The sequence below is a fragment of the Myotis nattereri genome, assembly GCF_964212035.1.
Source record: "Myotis nattereri genome assembly, chromosome: 4".
In the NCBI taxonomy this organism is placed as follows: domain Eukaryota; kingdom Metazoa; phylum Chordata; class Mammalia; order Chiroptera; family Vespertilionidae; genus Myotis; species Myotis nattereri.
Window position 1 is genome coordinate 110,903,623 of NC_138079.1, and position 18,451 is coordinate 110,922,073.

The following is an 18,451-nucleotide window of genomic DNA, read 5'->3' on the forward strand; positions in this document are numbered from 1 at the left end:
AGGCATCGAGTGGCTGAATAGATAAAAAAACATGACCCATACATTTGCTGTCTACAAGAGACCCACCTCAGAAGAAGGGACTCTCACAGACTGAAAGTGAAGGAATGGAAAAATATCTTTGAGGCAAACGGAAACGAAAAAAAAGCTGGGGTAGCAATACTTATATCGGACAAAATAGACCTCAAAGTGAAGGCCATCACAAGAGATAAGGAAGGCCACTTCATAATACTAAAGGGATCAATACAACAAGAGGCTATAACCCTGGTAAACATATATGCACCCAATGCAGGAGCACCCAAATACATAAAAAACTCCTGGAAGATATCAATGGAGAGATCGAGAACAATAAAATCATAGTAGGGGACTTTAATACACCGTGACAGCACTGGATAAATCCTCTAGACAAAAATCAGCAAAGAAACAGCAATCCTAAATGACTCACTAGATCAGATGGACTTAATAGACATCTTCAGAACATTTCACCCCAAAGCCACGGAATATACATCCTTCTCAAGTGCTCAAGGGACATTTTCAAAAATAGACCACATATTGGGTCACAAACAAAGTCTCCCCAAATTCAAGAAGATTGAAATCATAAAAAGCGTCTTTGCAGACCACGATGGTATAATATTAGAAATAAACTACAATAAAAACAACCCAAAATACTCAAACACCTGGAAGCTGAATAGCATGCTATTAAATATTGATTGGGTTACCAATGAAATCAAAGAAGAAATTCAAAACATCCTGGAAACTAATGACAATGAAAACACAACAATCCAAAACCTATGGGACACAATGAAAGCAGTCCTGAGAGGGAAGTTTATAGCTCTACAGGCCTATCTCAAAAAACAAGAAAAAATGGTAGTAAATCATCTAACTCTACAACTCAAAGAATTAGAAAGAGAGCAACAAGAAAAACCCAGAGTGAGCAGAAGGAAGGAGATAATAAAGATTAGAGCAGAAATAAATGACATAGAGACCAAAAAAACAATACAGAAAATCAATGAAACCAAGAGCTGGTTCTTTGAAAGGATAAACAAGATTGACAAACCTCTAGCCAGACTCACCAAGAAGCAAAGAGAGAGGACCCAAATAAACAAAATCTGAAACGATAGAGGCGAAATAACAACAGACCCCTCAGAAATACAAATGATTGTTAAAAAATACTATGGACAGCTCTACTCCAACAAACTAGACAACATGGAGGAAATGGACAAATTCCTAGAAAAATACAACATTCCAAAACTCAATCAGGAAGAATCTAAAAATCTCAACAGGCCAATAAGTATGGAAGAAATTGAAGCAGTCATCAAAAAGCTTCCAGCAAACAAAAGCCCAGGACCAGACGGCTTCACAGGGGAGTTTTACCAAACATTCAAGGAAGAACTAAAACCTATCCTCCTCAGACTACTACAAAAAACTCAAAAGGAAGGAACACTTCCAAGCTCATTCTATGAAGCCAGCATCACCCTAATACCAAAACCAGGTAAAGACAACACAATGAAAGAGAATTACAGGCCAATATCCGTCATGAACATAGATGCCAAAATCCTCAACAAAATCTTAGCAAATCGGATCCAGCAGTACATCAGAAAGATCATACAGCATGACCAAGTAGGATTCATCCCAGGGATGCAAGGATGGTACAATATCCTCAAATCAATAAACGTGATACATCATATAAACAAATTGAAAAAAAAAAACACCACATGGTCATATCAATTGATGCAGAAAAAGCATTTGACAAAATTCAACACCCATTTTTGATAAAAACTCTCAGCAAGGTGGGAGTAGAAGGATCATACCTCAACATAATAAAAGCCATATATGACAGGCCCACAGCCAACATCATACTCAATGGACAAAAACTAACACCATTTCCCCTAAGAACAGGAACAAGACAAGGATGCCCACTCTCACCACACCTGTTCAACATAGTACTGGAAGTGTTAGCCATTGCAATTAGACAAGAAGAAGAAATAAAAGGCATCCAAATTGGAAAAGAGGAAGTAAAACTGTCCTTATTTGCAGACAACATGATATTATACATACAAAACCCTAGAGACTCCATCAAAAAGCTACTAGACTTAATACATGAATTTGGCAATGTAGCAGGATACAAAATTAACCCCAAGAAATCCGAGGCATTTCTATACACCAATAGTGAACTTTCAGAAAGAGAGATTATAAAAACAACCCCGTTTACCATCGCACCAAAGAAATTAAGTTACCTAGGAATAAACTTACCTAAAGTGGTAAAAGACCTCTACTCAGAAAACTACAGGACGTTGAAAAAAGAGATAGAGGAAGACATAAACAGATGGAAGAACATACCGTGTTCATGGATTGGTAGAATCAACATCATTAAAATGTCCATACTACCCAAAGCAATCTATAAATGCAACGCACTTCCCATTAAAATACCAACGGCATACTTCAGAGATCTAGAACGAACTCTCCAAAAATTCATCTGGAATAAAAAAAGACCCCGAATAGCTGCAGCAATCCTGAAAAAGAACAAAGTAGGTGGGATCTCAATACCAGATATCAAGTTGTATTACAAAGCCACTGTTCTCAAAACTGCCTGGTACTGGCACAAGAACAGGCATATAGATAAATGGAATAGAATAGAGAGCCCAGAAATCGGCCCGAACCAATATGCTCAATTAATATTTGACAAAGGAGGCAAGAACATACAATGGAGCCAAGATAGTCTCTTCAATAAATGGTGTTGGGAAAATTGGACAGATATATGCAAGAAAATGAAACTAGACCACCAACTTACACCACACACAAAAATAAACTCAAAATGGATAAAGGACTTAAATGTACGACAGGAAACCATAAAAATTCTAGAAGAATCCAAAGGCAACAAAATCTCAGACATATGCCGAAGCAATTTCTTCACTGATACAGCTCCTAGGGCACTTGAAACTAAAGAGAAAATGAACAAATGGGACTACATCAAAATAAAAAGCTTCTGCACAGCAAGAGAAACCATCAACAAAACAACGAGAAAACCCACTGTGTGGGAAAACATATTTGCAATGTCATATCTGAAAAGGGCCTAATGTCCAAAATTTATAGGGAACTCATACAACTTAACAAAAGGAAGATAAACAATCCAGTCAAAAAATGGGCAAAGGACCTAAATAGACACCTTTCAAAAGAGGACATTCAGAAAGCCAAGAGACATATGAAAACATGCTCAAAGTTAATAATCATCCGAGAGTTGCAAATCAAATCAACAATGAGGTATCATCTCATATCTGTCAGAATGGCTATCATCAACAAACGACAAGTGCTGGAGAGGATGTGGAGAAAAAGGAACACTCATGCACAGCTGGTGGGAATGCAGACTGGTGCAGCCACTATGAAGGACAGTATGGAGTTTCCTCAAAAAATTGAAAATGGAACTCCCATTTGACCCAGTGATCCCACTTCTAGGAATATATATCCCAAGAAAACAGAAACACCAATCAGAAAGGATATATGCACCCCTATGTTTATAGCAGCACAATGCACCATAGCTAAGATCTGGAAACAGCCTATGTGTACATCAGTAGATGAATGGAATTAGAAAACTGTGGTACATCTACACGATATAATACTATGCTGCTATAAAAAAGAAGGAATTCTTGCCATTTGCACTAGCATGGATGGAACTGGAAAGCATTATGCTAAGTGAAATAAGCCAGTCAATGAAGGAAAAATACCACATGATCTTACTCATTTATGGATAATAAAGACCATTATAAACTTATGAACAAAAATTGATATAGAGGCAGAGCTGCCTCGAAGAGACTGTCAAACTACAGCAGGAAGGCCGGGGAGGATTGGTGGGCAGTAGGGAAGGGTAAGAGATCAACCGAAGGACTTGTATGCATGCATATAAGCATAACCAATGGACATAAGACACTGGGGGGTAGGGGAGGCCAGAGGATTGTCAAAGGCGGGAAAAAAAGGAGACATATGTAATACTCTAAACAATAAAACAATTTAATAAATAAATAACTAAATAACTAAATAAATAAATAAATAAATAAATAAATAAAAATAAAGAAAAATCAGAAGACCAAATGAAGAAGTTTTGTACTTTTTCATCTTGTAAGACCAACTGTGGCTTTCCATGGTTCAGTTTACCTAGGTCCACAGGAAGGAGACATGGTATATCACAAAAGATTTTATTTTGACTCTAGGAAGGCTCAACTTAAAATTTCCAAATGTTGCTCCAGAAACCAAGTTATTGAATAGCTAGGAATTTCCCTTATAATTTAAATAAAATTTTAAATTATAATATAAGTTTAAATATATAAACAGACACAGTAGTTATGTAAAGAAATGCCCCTGTTTTCATCTACTTAGAACTACTGAAACTGTAATCTTAATAAATACTCATTGATAATCATGGGTTGTCCATTGTGTATCAGGCATTAACTAGGCCCTGGGGATACAGTAGTTTAAAAAGTAGATAAAAATTCCTGTCCTCATAAGAGCTTCTTTTTAGTCAAAGGGAACAAATAATAATAAAGATAAATAAGTTAAAATACATATTGTGTTAGAAAAGATAAAGCAGAGAAAGAAGGTATGAAATGTTGAAAGAAGGTTTTTAATTTTAGAAATTATTTCTTTATTAGAAATCTTAAAGAAATCAGAAAACTTCTGCACTTTAGTGCTTCACATATATAGAGAAATTATTTTCTGGAATTAAAAGAAAAAATCATAGCTTTTAAGTGTATGCATTTTAAATGGTCATTGCATTTACATTTATACTTCTTATTTAGATTTTTAAAAAGGCCCTATCCAGGTAGCTTAGTTGCTTAGAGCGTTGTCCCCATACACCAAGGTTGCAGATTTGATCCCTGGTCAGTGCACATACAAGAATTAACCAATCAGTGCATGGATGAGTGGAACAAGTTCTCTCTCTCTCTCTCTCTCTCTCTCTCTCTCTCTCTCTCTCTCCCCTGCACCCCCGTCACTCTCTCCTTCCCTTACTCTCCCCCTTTAACAAGTCTCTCTCTCCCGCACCCCCATCACTCTCTCCTTCCCTTCCTCTCTCCTTTTCTTGAGGAGACTTAAGAAATGATTTAAAATAAATAAATAATAGGTCTTAAGAATATATCACCTTAGCTGAGAATTTGGTTTATTTACCTGGCTTATAGTAGAGAAGACACTGCTATTCCGTTTTAAAAATGAGGCAACAGGTGTCCAGAGAGTGGGGCAACATCCATTATTTACTAGCTATGGGAACCCAAACTATTTTTGGTTAATTTACAAAATGACATACAAATTGTTTTTCACTTCTCATCAATGATGACACAATAAGCTTCTCAATTATCTTGCCCTCTTAAAACTGAGGTTAGGCAATTTAAACTTAAGCATCTGTAAGAAGCAACTGAATGTCTCCAAATATCTAGTAGTACTATTGTATACTATTTTATCAATAATTTATAAAATTAGTAAGTAATATTAGAATGACAATAAATTATTTATCAAAAGTTTAGCTGTTTAAAGATGGAGAAGTTAATAAAAGAGATAAAGAATGAACTAGCAAGCTTAGAAAATGGAGCTGACCAGGTAGAGGAAAGAATTGGTGACATTGAAAATAGAAATCTAGAAATGACTCATATGGAAGAACAGAGAAACTTGAGAGTAAAAAAAAAAACCACACAAAAACCCAACTCTGCCGAAACCGGTTTGGCTCAGTGGATAGAGCCTCGGCTTGCGGACTGAAGGGTCCCAGGTTTGATTCCGGTCAAGGGCATGTACCTGGGTTGTGGGCACATCCCCGGTGGGAGATGTGCAGGAGGCAGCTGATCGATGTTTCTCTCTCATCGATGTTTCTAACTCTCTATCTCTCTCCCTTCCTCTCTGTAAAAAATCAATAAAATATATTTAAAAAAAACCAACTCTACAAGAACTAGCTGACTTCATCAGTCACATTTTGCAGATTACACAATTCTTTTTATAGAAATCCCTAAATACTCCATCTAATATGCTATTAGAAACAATAAACAGATACAGTAAAGTTGTAGCATATAAAATAAATGCACAAAAAATCCATTTGAGTGTATGGTGATAGAAGGAGATTTGATTTTGGATTGTGGGCACATATGCCATATACAGATAATGCCCAGAACTATACACTTAAAACCTATGTAATTTTATTAACCAATGTAACCGATTAAATTTAATAAAAAATCAAAAATATTTATTACATTCCTATATAGTAACAACGAAGTTTTAGAAAAATTAAATTCACTTTGCAATTGCAATAAAAAGAATAAAAACACCTAAAAATAAATGTAATAATGGATATGAAGGACCTATACACTGAAAACCACAAAGCCTTATTAAAAGCGACAGAAAAAGACACAAAGAAATGGAGGGATATTCCATTTTCATGGATTGAAAAAAATCAACATAGTTAAAATGTACAAATTACTCAAAGCAATATACAGATTTAATGCAATCACCATCAAAATCCCAATGGGGCCCTAGATGGGTAGCTCAATTGATTAGAGAATTGTCCCCATATGCCAAAGTTTGATACAAGAATCAACCAATTAATGCATAAATAAGTGGAGCAATAATTCTCTCTCTCTCAAATCAATTTTAGAAAATCCCAATGGCATTTTTAAAAGAAATAGAACAAAAAAAATCATCATATTTGTATGGAACCACAAAAGACCCCAAATAGCCAAAGCAATCCTGTGAAAAAAGAATGAAGCCAGAGGTGTCATACTCACTGACTTCAAATTATACTACAAAGTAATGATGATCAAAACAGCATGGCATTGGCAGAAAACAGACTCACAGACCAGTGAAATAAAACAGAGAGACCAGAAGTAAACCCAGGAGTACATGGGCAGCCCTGGATGTTTTATCTCAGTGGTTAAAGCATCATTCCATGGAAAGAAGGATCCAGGTTTGATTCCTGGTCAAGTGCATGTACATGGGTTGCAGGCCCAATCCCAGCCCAGGGTTGGGGCATGTGTAGGAGGAAACCGATTTGATGTCTCTCACATAGATGTTTCTCTTTCTCTCTCTCCCCACTCCTTCCCTTCCACTTTCTCTAAAAATCAATGGAAAAAAAAATACCCTCAGGAGGATTAATAGAAAAAAGAAAAGTATATGGGCAAGTGATTTTTAATAAAGGAACAAAACACATACAATGGAGAACAGAAAGCCTCTTTAATAAATGGTGCTAGAAAAACTGAAAAGCCATATGAAAAGACTAAAACTAGACTTCTGTTTGTCTCCACATACAAAAATTAACTCAAAATGGATCGAAAACCTAAATATAAAACCTGAAATAATAAATTACATAGAAGAAAACATAGATACTAAACTTATGGATCTTGATCTTAGGAAGGATTTTATGAATTTGACCCCAAAGGCAATGGAAGTAAAGGTAAAAGTAAGTGAATGAGACTATATCAGACTAAAAAGCTTCTGCACAGCAAAAGAAACTGACAACAAAACAAAGGCAACCATCAAAATGGAAGAAGCCATTTGCAAACAAGAGCTCTGACAAGGGGTTAATAACTAATACATATAAAGAACTCATATAACTCAACACCAAAAAAACAAACAATCCAATTAAAAAATTGTCAGGCAGTTCTCCCAAGAAGACATACAAATGGCCAACAGGTATCTGAAAAGATGCTCAACTTCTCTAGTTATTAGGGAAACGCAAATCAAAACTACAATGAGATACTACCAAACCAGTCAGAATGGCTATTATCAACAAGGAATATCTATAATAATAAAAGCATAATGTGCCAATTAGACTGAACGTCCTTCCAGACAACCTTCCTGACGAAGCCCAGGTCTCGGGTGCCAGAGGGAAGCCAGTGCTGGCAGCCAGGGGAAGGAAAGGCCTACTCTTGTACGAATTTCATACATCGGGCCTTTAGTGATAAATAAGAAGTGTTGGAGAGGGTGTGGAGAAAAGAAACCCTCAATCATTGCTGGTAGGAATATAAACTGGTACAGCAACTGTGGAAATCAGTATAGAGGTTTCTAAAAAAAATTAAGAATAGATTTACTATATGACTCAGCAATCCATCTTCAGGATACCTACCTGAAAATTTGAAAATTTGCAAAGATATATACACACTCTTTTTGTTCCTGCAACATTATTCACAGTGGCTGAACTATAGAGACAACCAAAGTGTCCTCTGATAGATGATTTGATAAAGAAGATGTGGTACATATCTACACTATTAAAAGAGAAAAATGGTAATTGGCATACGGCGATACCGTTTTCATTGGCTAATCAGGGCTATATGCAAATTAACTGCCAACTAAGATTGGCAGTTAACTGCCAACAAGATGGTGGCTAATTTGCATATGTAGGCACAATGCAGGGAGGCGAAAGGGAAAGCAGGAAGAAGCCCCCTGCCACTGACAGTGATCGGAAACCCAGGGGGGAGCTAAGAGCTGGGGGGCAGGGCAAAGGCGGCCCCAGGGCCGCCTTTGCCCTGCCCCCCAGCCATGATCGGAGAATCAGGCGCCTTTGCCACCCTGGCCAGTGATAGCAGGATGTAGGGGTGGAGCCAGCGATGGGAGCTGGGCACGGTCGAAGCTGGCAGTCCCAGGAGCTAGGGGTCCCTTGCCTGGGCCTAAAGCGAAGCCCACGATTGTGGCACCCCCCGCTGCCACTGCAGGTCCCCGCTGCCTGGGCCGGACGCCTAGGCCAGAGGCGTTAGGCCTGGGCAGGGGCGGAGCCTGCAACCGCGGGGAGCTGGGGGGTCCCCTGCCCAGGCCTGACACCTCTGCCGGAGGCCTCAGGCCTGGTCAAGGGGCCGATCCAGTGATTGGTGATCGGAGGGTGATGAGGGTCAACTCCTCTGGCTGAGGCATCAGGCCTGGGTGGGGGGCGGAGCCGGGGATTGGGGGGATATGATTGTCCCCTTTCCCAGGCCTGAAGCCTGGGTCAGAGGCGTCAGGCTTGGGCGGGGGGTGGAGCAAGCGATCAGAGGGAGATGGGGGTCCCCTGCCCAGGCATGATTCCTGGGCCAGAGGCCTCAGGCCTGGGCAGGGGCCAGAGCCAGTGATCGGGGGGAGATGGGGGTCCCCTGTCCAAGCCTGACACCTCTGGTGGAGGCGTCAGGCCTGGGCAAGGGGCCGATCAGGCGATCGGAGGGTGATGGGGGTCAATGCCTGAGGGCTCCCAGTATGTGAGAGGGGGCAGGCTGGGCTGAGGGACACTCTCCCCCCCCCCCACACCCAGTGCACGAATTTCGTGCACCGGGCCCCTAGTATACAATGAAAGGCTACTCAGCCATAAGAAAAGATGAAATACTGACATTTTTTACAACATTGATTGATCTTGAGAGTATGATGCTAAAGAGAAATATGTCATATAGAAAAAGTCAACAATCATAAGATTTCCCTCATATGTGGAATATGCAACTAAAAGCAACAAATGAACAAACAGGATAAACAAACAAAAAACTCATAGACACAGACAACACCATAGTGGTTACCAGAGGAAAGGAGATGAGGAGGTATTAAAGAATACTGGGGGGAAGGATATCAAATATATGGTGATGAAAAGAGATTTGAGTTTTGGTGGCAAAAACACAAAGCCATATATAATAATGTACCATGTAATTGTTTACTTGATACCTGTATAATGCTATTAACCAATGTTATGCCAATAAATTTAATAAAAAGCTTAGATGTTTATGTGGCTCGTCATCCAGGTGCATTCAATTCAGATGGAATAAATCTAATTTCAGATGTAAAACTCAAATCTGTAAGGTGATCAAAAACTTTGAAGAATTAAATGGGTATATAAATATGACTAAGATACACTTTTGATATATCTGGGTCCTAGATTTGTCTTCCATAATATGGAGCTATTGTTTTAAATATTAAACATGATGTATAAAGTGGATATCACAGTACCATTGTGATATAGAGGAAATAATTAATGTGAGTTGAATAAACTCAAATACTAAGTAAATTAATGATGAAACAATTCATTCTCAATTATCTTTATTTACATTTATACCCTCCAATTTTGGATTCCAATTACTATTAATTTTAGCCCTCAACAATTCACTGCTTGGTGTGTCAATATTACCTCCTATCAAAGTTAAGGGTTGTTTTATTTCACTTATATGTTGTTTTTTTCAGTCTGCACTACATTTTAACTGTCATTTGCTATATTTGTGGATTAGAGACTGACTTGGCAAATAAAGAACTAGGGCCAAAGGTCAGTATTTCTCTACTTCCTCTCCTCATCAATCAACCAATTACTCAATAAAATAAATTGGTTTGGAGGCACAACTGTATTCTAGGAACAAAGAAAACTGTCAGTAGGTTCGACATGGGAGAAATAAGCACAGTCTTTTGTAGGTTAATAAAAGTACTTCCTGAGGCTGAACATATGTGGTGGAGAGCAATTAATAAGTACATACAGGGTAGCCTAAAAGTAGATTTATAGTTGTTTGTAGGAAAATAATACAAAATTAATAAATAATAATACAAGAATAAACTCTGTGTTTCACATACTCACAGCTGTAAACCTACTTTTGTCCCAACCTGCATATGGACTCTCCAGATTACAAAGGGTCTTACAAACTAATTAGGATAACTGAGACCTAATTAATAGAGCAGAAGAAGCCATTGAAGAAGTTTTGGGTAATAGACAAAATATAATTAAAATCATGTTAGAAGATTAAGACACTAATATCTTAAGAATGATCAAAGGGAGAGAGACCATATATTTGTTTCAGGAAGGCTGAAGAGCCACAGCACTGCAGAGTTCCCTTCACCATGATGGCAATGCGGTCACCCAGGATGTCAGCTTCATCCATGTGGTGGGTGGTCATTAAGATGGTGCGGTCCTGTTTATACTGCTGAAGGAGGTCCCAGGTGGCTCTTTGTGAGATGGGGTCCATGCTAATTGTGGGCTCATCAAGCATCACCACCTAGAGACCAGAAGAACAACTCCATGACCATTGATAATTGATGCCAAAGTACTTGTGGGATAATTTACTACTTGAGGGGAACACATTTAAACTAAGATACAAAATCTAGACTAATAATAATGGTAAAAACTAGAAAAAATAATCCCAAACCATATTATAACAGCTCACCCAATAATGCAAATTCTCTTTAATTATCATTGGCCACATCCCCTTAAGGTTCATCTCAACTCTCAGGTTTTTGTCAGCTGAGTTTCCTGGATCAGCTGGCAGGAACCCATTTTCAGTACATATATGTGTGCATGCCCTTCCCACCCTACTCCCTCCTTTTTCTCTATTTCTTCTCTAATACCTCAGAGTCTACTATAAGTGCTATCATGACGGAGAGTTTGCGCTTCATTCCTGAAGTCAGTGACTTTGACATTGTATTACTCTTTTCTAGCAAGTTAAAAGTAGACAGCATATGGTCAGCTTCCATAGGGTACATCTCTTGACATTTTCTTTTTGACTAGAAAGAGAAGCCAGAATTTACATGATGCCAACTTTATCCTCAGAGAGTTCTTAGATCATAACACATCTACAAGGGTTAGCAAAAATAAGTTTACAGTTGTGAGTATGTGAAACACACAGTTATTCTTGTATTATTATTTGTTAATTATTGTATTTTATTTGTATTATAACGGTAAGACACATCAGCACTTGGATCAGGAAGAATACTAGAACCAGAACTTGAAATACAACTGAACTGGTGTTGAGTTTACCATTTTCCCCTTGTGTATTCCCTAGCCTGAACTCAAAGCAATCCAAAGCCTGGAAATGCAGTGAAGTGTAAATAGAATGAGATTAAGGAGAAACCCGCTAGTTCTTGTTTGAGGAGTGGAAAAGGGAAAACCCCTAACGTTCTGAGAGAGTGTAGAAGGCCCAATCCCATTTCCCCTCTGTTCTCTTGTGGCCCAGACCATGGGAAGTCTTCTGGGCGGGATGGTGGCAAGAACAGAAAATAATGGGAACCCTCAATGAGCTCAAGTGGTGAGGGAGGTGAACCTCCTCAGTTTAGTAAGCCCTGGATCCAAAAGGACAGGGCCAAACCTGCCTGCTTTGTACCACTCTCTCTCTCTGTCTTCCTGCCACATGGATGTGGGATGATCATGAAAGTCAGTGATTTCTGGCTGGGGGACTGAAAGAGAAATTTTTGGGAACTGGAACATTCTGGGGAAATTGTTGGTGAGCTCATGTGTTTACCCTGTCATTTGCACACATGGATATAATCCTAATTAGAATACCAAATTTTAAAAATTATGCTAATGAGTAAATCTCTACCGAGATGTGTAGTGACCAATGGGTAACACAGGCTGAGACTAAAATAGCACTATTAAGATTGAACTAATATGGGAAGCACAGCCCAAAGATATAAAAAAAGATGTAGTATCAGGATATATTATTGAAAAAATTCAGGATAAAAACAAAAGTCAATTGGCACACAAAAATCTCATCTCAACAACCACACACAAAAAGAAATGGCTACAAACAAGTACCTTTCAATAATAACTTTAAACGTAAATGGACTAAATGCTCCAAGCAAAAGACATCGAGTGGCTGAATGGATAAAAAAACATGACCCATACATCTGCTGTCTACAAGAAACCCACCTCATTAGAAGGGACTCACACAGACTGAAAGTGAAAGGATGGAAAAATATCTTTTTGGCAAATGGAAAGGAAAAGAAAGCTGGGGTAGCAATACTTATATCGGACAAAATAGACCTCAAAGTGAAGGCCATCACAAGAGATAAGGAAGGCCACTTCACAATACTAAAGGGATCAATACAACAGGAAGATATAACCCTGGTAAACATATAAGCACCCAATGCAGGAGCACCCAAATACATAAAAAAACTCCTGGAAGATCTCAAAGGAGAGATCGACAACAATACAATCATAGTAGCAGACTTTAATACACCACTGACAGCACTGGATAAGCCCTCTAGACAAACAATCAGCAGAGAAACAGCAATCCTAAATGACTCCATAGATCAGATGGACTTAATAGACATCTTCAGAACATTTCACCCCAATGCCATGGAATATACATTCTACTCAAGTGCTCACGGGACATTTTCAAAAATAGACCACATATTGGGTCACAAACAAAGTCTCCCCAAATTCAAGAAGATTGAAATCATAAAAAGCGTCTTTGCAGACCACGATGGTATAATATTAGAAATAAACTACAATAAAAACAACCCAAAATACTCAAACACCTGGAAGCTGAATAGCATGCTATTAAATATTGATTGGGTTACCAATGAAATCAAAGAAGAAATTCAAAACATCCTGGAAACTAATGACAATGAAAACACAACAATCCAAAACCTATGGGACACAATGAAAGCAGTCCTGAGAGGGAAGTTTATAGCTCTACAGGCCTATCTCAAAAAACAAGAAAAAATGGTAGTAAATCATCTAACTCTACAACTCAAAGAATTAGAAAGAGAGCAACAAGAAAAACCCAGAGTGAGCAGAAGGAAGGAGATAATAAAGATTAGAGCAGAAATAAATGACATAGAGACCAAAAAAACAATACAGAAAATCAATGAAACCAAGAGCTGGTTCTTTGAAAGGATAAACAAGATTGACAAACCTCTAGCCAGACTCACCAAGAAGCAAAGAGAGAGGACCCAAATAAACAAAATCTGAAACGATAGAGGCGAAATAACAACAGAAGCCACAGAAATACAAATGATTGTTAAAAAATACTATGGACAGCTCTACTCCAACAAACTAGACAACATGGAGGAAATGGACAAATTCCTAGAAAAATACAACATTCCAAAACTCAATCAGGAAGAATCTAAAAATCTCAACAGGCCAATAAGTATGGAAGAAATTGAAGCAGTCATCAAAAAGCTTCCAGCAAACAAAAGCCCAGGACCAGACGGCTTCACAGGGGAGTTTTACCAAACATTCAAGGAAGAACTAAAACCTATCCTCCTCAGACTACTACAAAAAACTCAAAAGGAAGGAACACTTCCAAGCTCATTCTATGAAGCCAGCATCACCCTAATACCAAAACCAGGTAAAGACAACACAATGAAAGAGAATTACAGGCCAATATCCGTCATGAACATAGATGCCAAAATCCTCAACAAAATCTTAGCAAATCGGATCCAGCAGTACATCAGAAAGATCATACACCATGACCAAGTAGGATTTATCCCAGGGATGCAAGGATGGTACAATATCCTCAAATCAATAAACGTGATACATCACATAAACAAATTGAAAAAAAAACCCCCACATGGTCATATCAATTGATGCAGAAAAAGCATTTGACAAAATTCAACACCCATTTTTGATAAAAACTCTCAGCAAGGTGGGAGTAGAAGGATCATACCTCAACATAATAAAAGCCATATATGACAGGCCCACAGCCAACATCATACTCAATGGACAAAAACTAACACCATTTCCCCTAAGAACAGGAACAAGACAAGGATGCCCACTCTCACCACACCTGTTCAACATAGTACTGGAAGTGTTAGCCATTGCAATTAGACAAGAAGAAGAAATAAAAGGCATCCAAATTGGAAAAGAGGAAGTAAAACTGTCCTTATTTGCAGACAACATGATATTATACATACAAAACCCTAGAGACTCCATCAAAAAGCTACTAGACTTAATACATGAATTTGGCAATGTAGCAGGATACAAAATTAACCCCAAGAAATCCGAGGCATTTCTATACACCAATAGTGAACTTTCAGAAAGAGAGATTATAAAAACAACCCCGTTTACCATCGCACCAAAGAAATTAAGTTACCTAGGAATAAACTTAACTGAAGAGGTAAAAGACCTCTACTCAGAAAACTACAGGACGTTGAAAAAAGATATAGAAGAAGACATAAACAGATGGAAGAACATACCGTGTTCATGGATTGGTAGAATCAACATCATTAAAATGTCCATACTACCCAAAGCAATCTATAAATGCAACGCACTTCCCATTAAAATACCAACGGCATACTTCAGAGATCTAGAACGAACTCTCCAAAAATTCATCTGAAATAAAAAAAGACCCCGAATAGCTGCAGCAATCCTGAAAAAGAACAAAGTAGGTGGGATCTCAATACCAGATATCAAGTTATATTACAAAGCCACTGTTCTCAAAACTGCCTGGTACTGGCACAAGAACAGGCATATAGATAAATGGAATAGAATAGAGAGCCCAGAAATCGGCCCGAACCAATATGCTCAATTAATATTTGACAAAGGAGGCAAGAACATACAATGGAGCCAAGATAGTCTCTTCAATAAATGGTGTTGGGAAAATTGGACAGATATATGCAAGAAAATGAAACTAGACCACCAACTTACACCACACACAAAAATAAACTCAAAATGGATAAAGGACTTAAATGTACGACAGGAAACCATAAAAATTCTAGAAGAATCCAAAGGCAACAAAATCTCAGACATATGCCGAAGCAATTTCTTCACTGATACAGCTCCTAGGGCACTTGAAACTAAAGAGAAAATGAACAAATGGGACTACATCAAAATAAAAAGCTTCTGCACAGCAAGAGAAACCATCAACAAAACAACGAGAAAACCCACTGTGTGGGAAAACATATTTGCAATGTCATATCTGAAAAGGGCCTAATGTCCAAAATTTATAGGGAACTCATACAACTTAACAAAAGGAAGATAAACAATCCAGTCAAAAAATGGGCAAAGGACCTAAATAGACACCTTTCAAAAGAGGACATTCAGAAAGCCAAGAGACATATGAAAACATGCTCAAAGTTAATAATCATCCGAGAGTTGCAAATCAAAACAACAATGAGGTACCATCTCACACCTGTCAGACTGGCTATCATCAACAAATCAACAAACGACATGTGCTGGAGAGGATGTGGAGAAAAAGGAACACTTGTGCACTGCTGGTGGGAATGCAGACTGGTGCAGCCACTATGGAAGACAGTATGGAGTTTCCTTAAAAAACTGAAAATGGAACTCCCATTTGACCCTGTGATTCCACTTCTAGGAATATATCCCAAGAAACCAGAAACACCAATCAGAAAGGATATATGCACCCCTATGTTCATAGCAGCACAATTCACCATAGCTAAGATCTGGAAACAGCCTAAGTGCCCATCAGTAGATGAATGGAATTAGAAAACTGTGGTACATCTACACGATGGAATACTATGCTGCTCTAAAAAGGAAGGAACTCTTACCATTTGCAACGTCATGGATTGAACTGGAGAGCATTATGCTAAGTGAAATAAGCCAGTCAATGAAGGAAAAATACCACATGATCTCACTCATTCATGGATCATAGAGACCATTATAAACTTTTGAACAATAATAGATACAGAGGCAGAGCTGCCTCAAACAGATTGTCAAACTGCAGTGGGAAGGCCGGGGAGGGTTGGGGGGCAGGAGGTAGGGGGGTAAGAGATCAACTAAAGGACTTGTATACATGCATATAAGCATAACCAATGGACATAAGACACTGGGGGATAGGGGAGGCTAGGGGACTGTCTAGGGCGGGGGGATAAAATGGACACATATGTAATACCCTTTGTAATCCTTTAAGCAATAAATAAAAAGTAAAAAAAAAAATAAAAATCTCATCTCATATAGAAAAGACAATCAATAGACATCAATGATAGGATGGCATGGATGTTGGAATCTATAATAGTAAAAGTGTAATATGCAAATCGACCGAACGGCTGAACAGCAGAATGACCAACTGGACAACCACACTATGACACCCACTGGCATCAGGCCAGCCAACATGGGTGCGATGCAATTGGTCAGGGGTCCAGCCATCACCCCACTGATCGTCCTGCAGAGGGAGGCCCAGGCCATTGGCAGGTGGGGCAATCGATCAGGGGGTGTGTGGCAGTGGATGCAGGCAGCACCAGGTCAAGGCGGATGCAGGCGGGGTGCGGGGCTGCGAGGCAGCTGGGACCACGAGGGCCCTGGCAGCTGGGGCTGTCAAGACCTACCCTTGCATGAATTTCATGAATTGGGCTTCTAGTTAACATATAAAGTATTATCAACATATAGAAAATACGAAGAAATAAAATGAAATTTTAGAACTAAAAATTTTAAAAATATTTTTATTTATATTAGAGAGGGAGAGATAAAAACATTAATTATGAGAGAGAATCATTGATAGGTTGCCTCTTGTATGTGCCCCACTGGGGACCGAGCCCACAATCTGGGCGTGTGCCCTGACTGCGGATCAAATGTGACCTACCGGTTCATAGGTCTGATGCTCAATCACTGAGCCACACTGGCAGGGCTAGAACTAAAAATTTAATAACCCAAATAAAAAGCTCATTTGGCTTAATAGTAGAATAGAAGTGACAGAAAGAAGGGTCAGTGAATTTGAAGATAGATAAATAGAAATAATACATTCTGAACAATAGAAAGAAAAAATAATTATGAAAAATGAAAAAAGCCCAAGGGACTTTTGGGGAGAACTTCATGTCACAGAACTTCTAACATGTGAGAAGAAAGAGTATGTGGCTAAAATAATAATTGAAGAAATAATGACAGAAAACTTCTCAAATTTGGCAAAAGATACAAACCTATAGATTGAAAAAGCTGATTGAACCTGATCTAGATAAATCATAACCAAATTGCTAAAATGTACAGACAAAGAAAAACTCCTGTCAGAACTCAAAGAAAAAATGATTAATTATAGGGGAATAATTCAGATGAATTTTGATGTTTTATAAACATGGTGTCCAGAAAGCAGTAGGACAACATTTAAATCTTTTTATTGATTGATAAAGAGAGAGAGAGAGATCCACCCATTACACACTTACTGATTGCTTCCTGTATGTCCCCTGACTTGGACTTGAACCTGCAAACTTGGTGCATTTGGATGATCCTCCAACCAGCTGAGCTATCCAGTCAGGGCAAGAACATTTTTTTCAGTCCTCACCCAAGGATATTTCCCCATGGATTTCTAGAGAGAATAAAAAGGAGAGAGGAGGGGGAGGGATTTCTCGAGGGGAGAGACAGAGATAGAGAAGCATCAGTGTGAGAGAGACACATCGATTAGTTGCGTCCCACATATGCCCCACCGGGACCTGGGAACCTGCAGCCACGGTAAATGCTCTTGACTGGGAATTAAACCCACGGCCCTTTGGTCAACAGGCTAATGCCGAGTCACTGAGAAAACTGGCCAGGGCAAGAACAACATTTTTTTTTTAAGTGTTAAAGGAAAAGAACCACTGACTCAGATTTTTATGTCAAGTAAAAAATATCCTTGTGAATTAAGGATACTCTCAGGTGAAAGAAAGCTAAGAGGCTCTTCAGCGAAGAGTATTGGTGTAAATGGACTGATACAGAATGCTTTTCAGACAGAAGAGAAATGATGCAGAAAACTTGAAACATCATGAATAATGAAAGCACAGCAGAAATGGTAAATATAATAACTATTATTTTCTTATGATTTTTAAAACACACTAGATCATTTTAAGCAAA

General features: G+C 38.5%; 1 protein-coding gene across 1 annotated transcript in view; it reads right to left on the reverse strand.

The window, feature by feature from the left end:
- Positions 1 to 18,451, reverse strand: part of LOC308518601 (phospholipid-transporting ATPase ABCA3-like) — a gene marked incomplete at both ends in the record, with an annotated part of 332,625 nt that overhangs the window by 121,107 nt on the left and 193,067 nt on the right. Inside the window, 2 exons of the mRNA XM_081090312.1 lie at positions 10,739 to 10,949; positions 11,299 to 11,454. Of these exons, the coding sequence (XP_080946438.1) occupies positions 10,739 to 10,949; positions 11,299 to 11,454 (367 nt within the window). The remainder of the gene's footprint in view (positions 1 to 10,738; positions 10,950 to 11,298; positions 11,455 to 18,451) is intronic.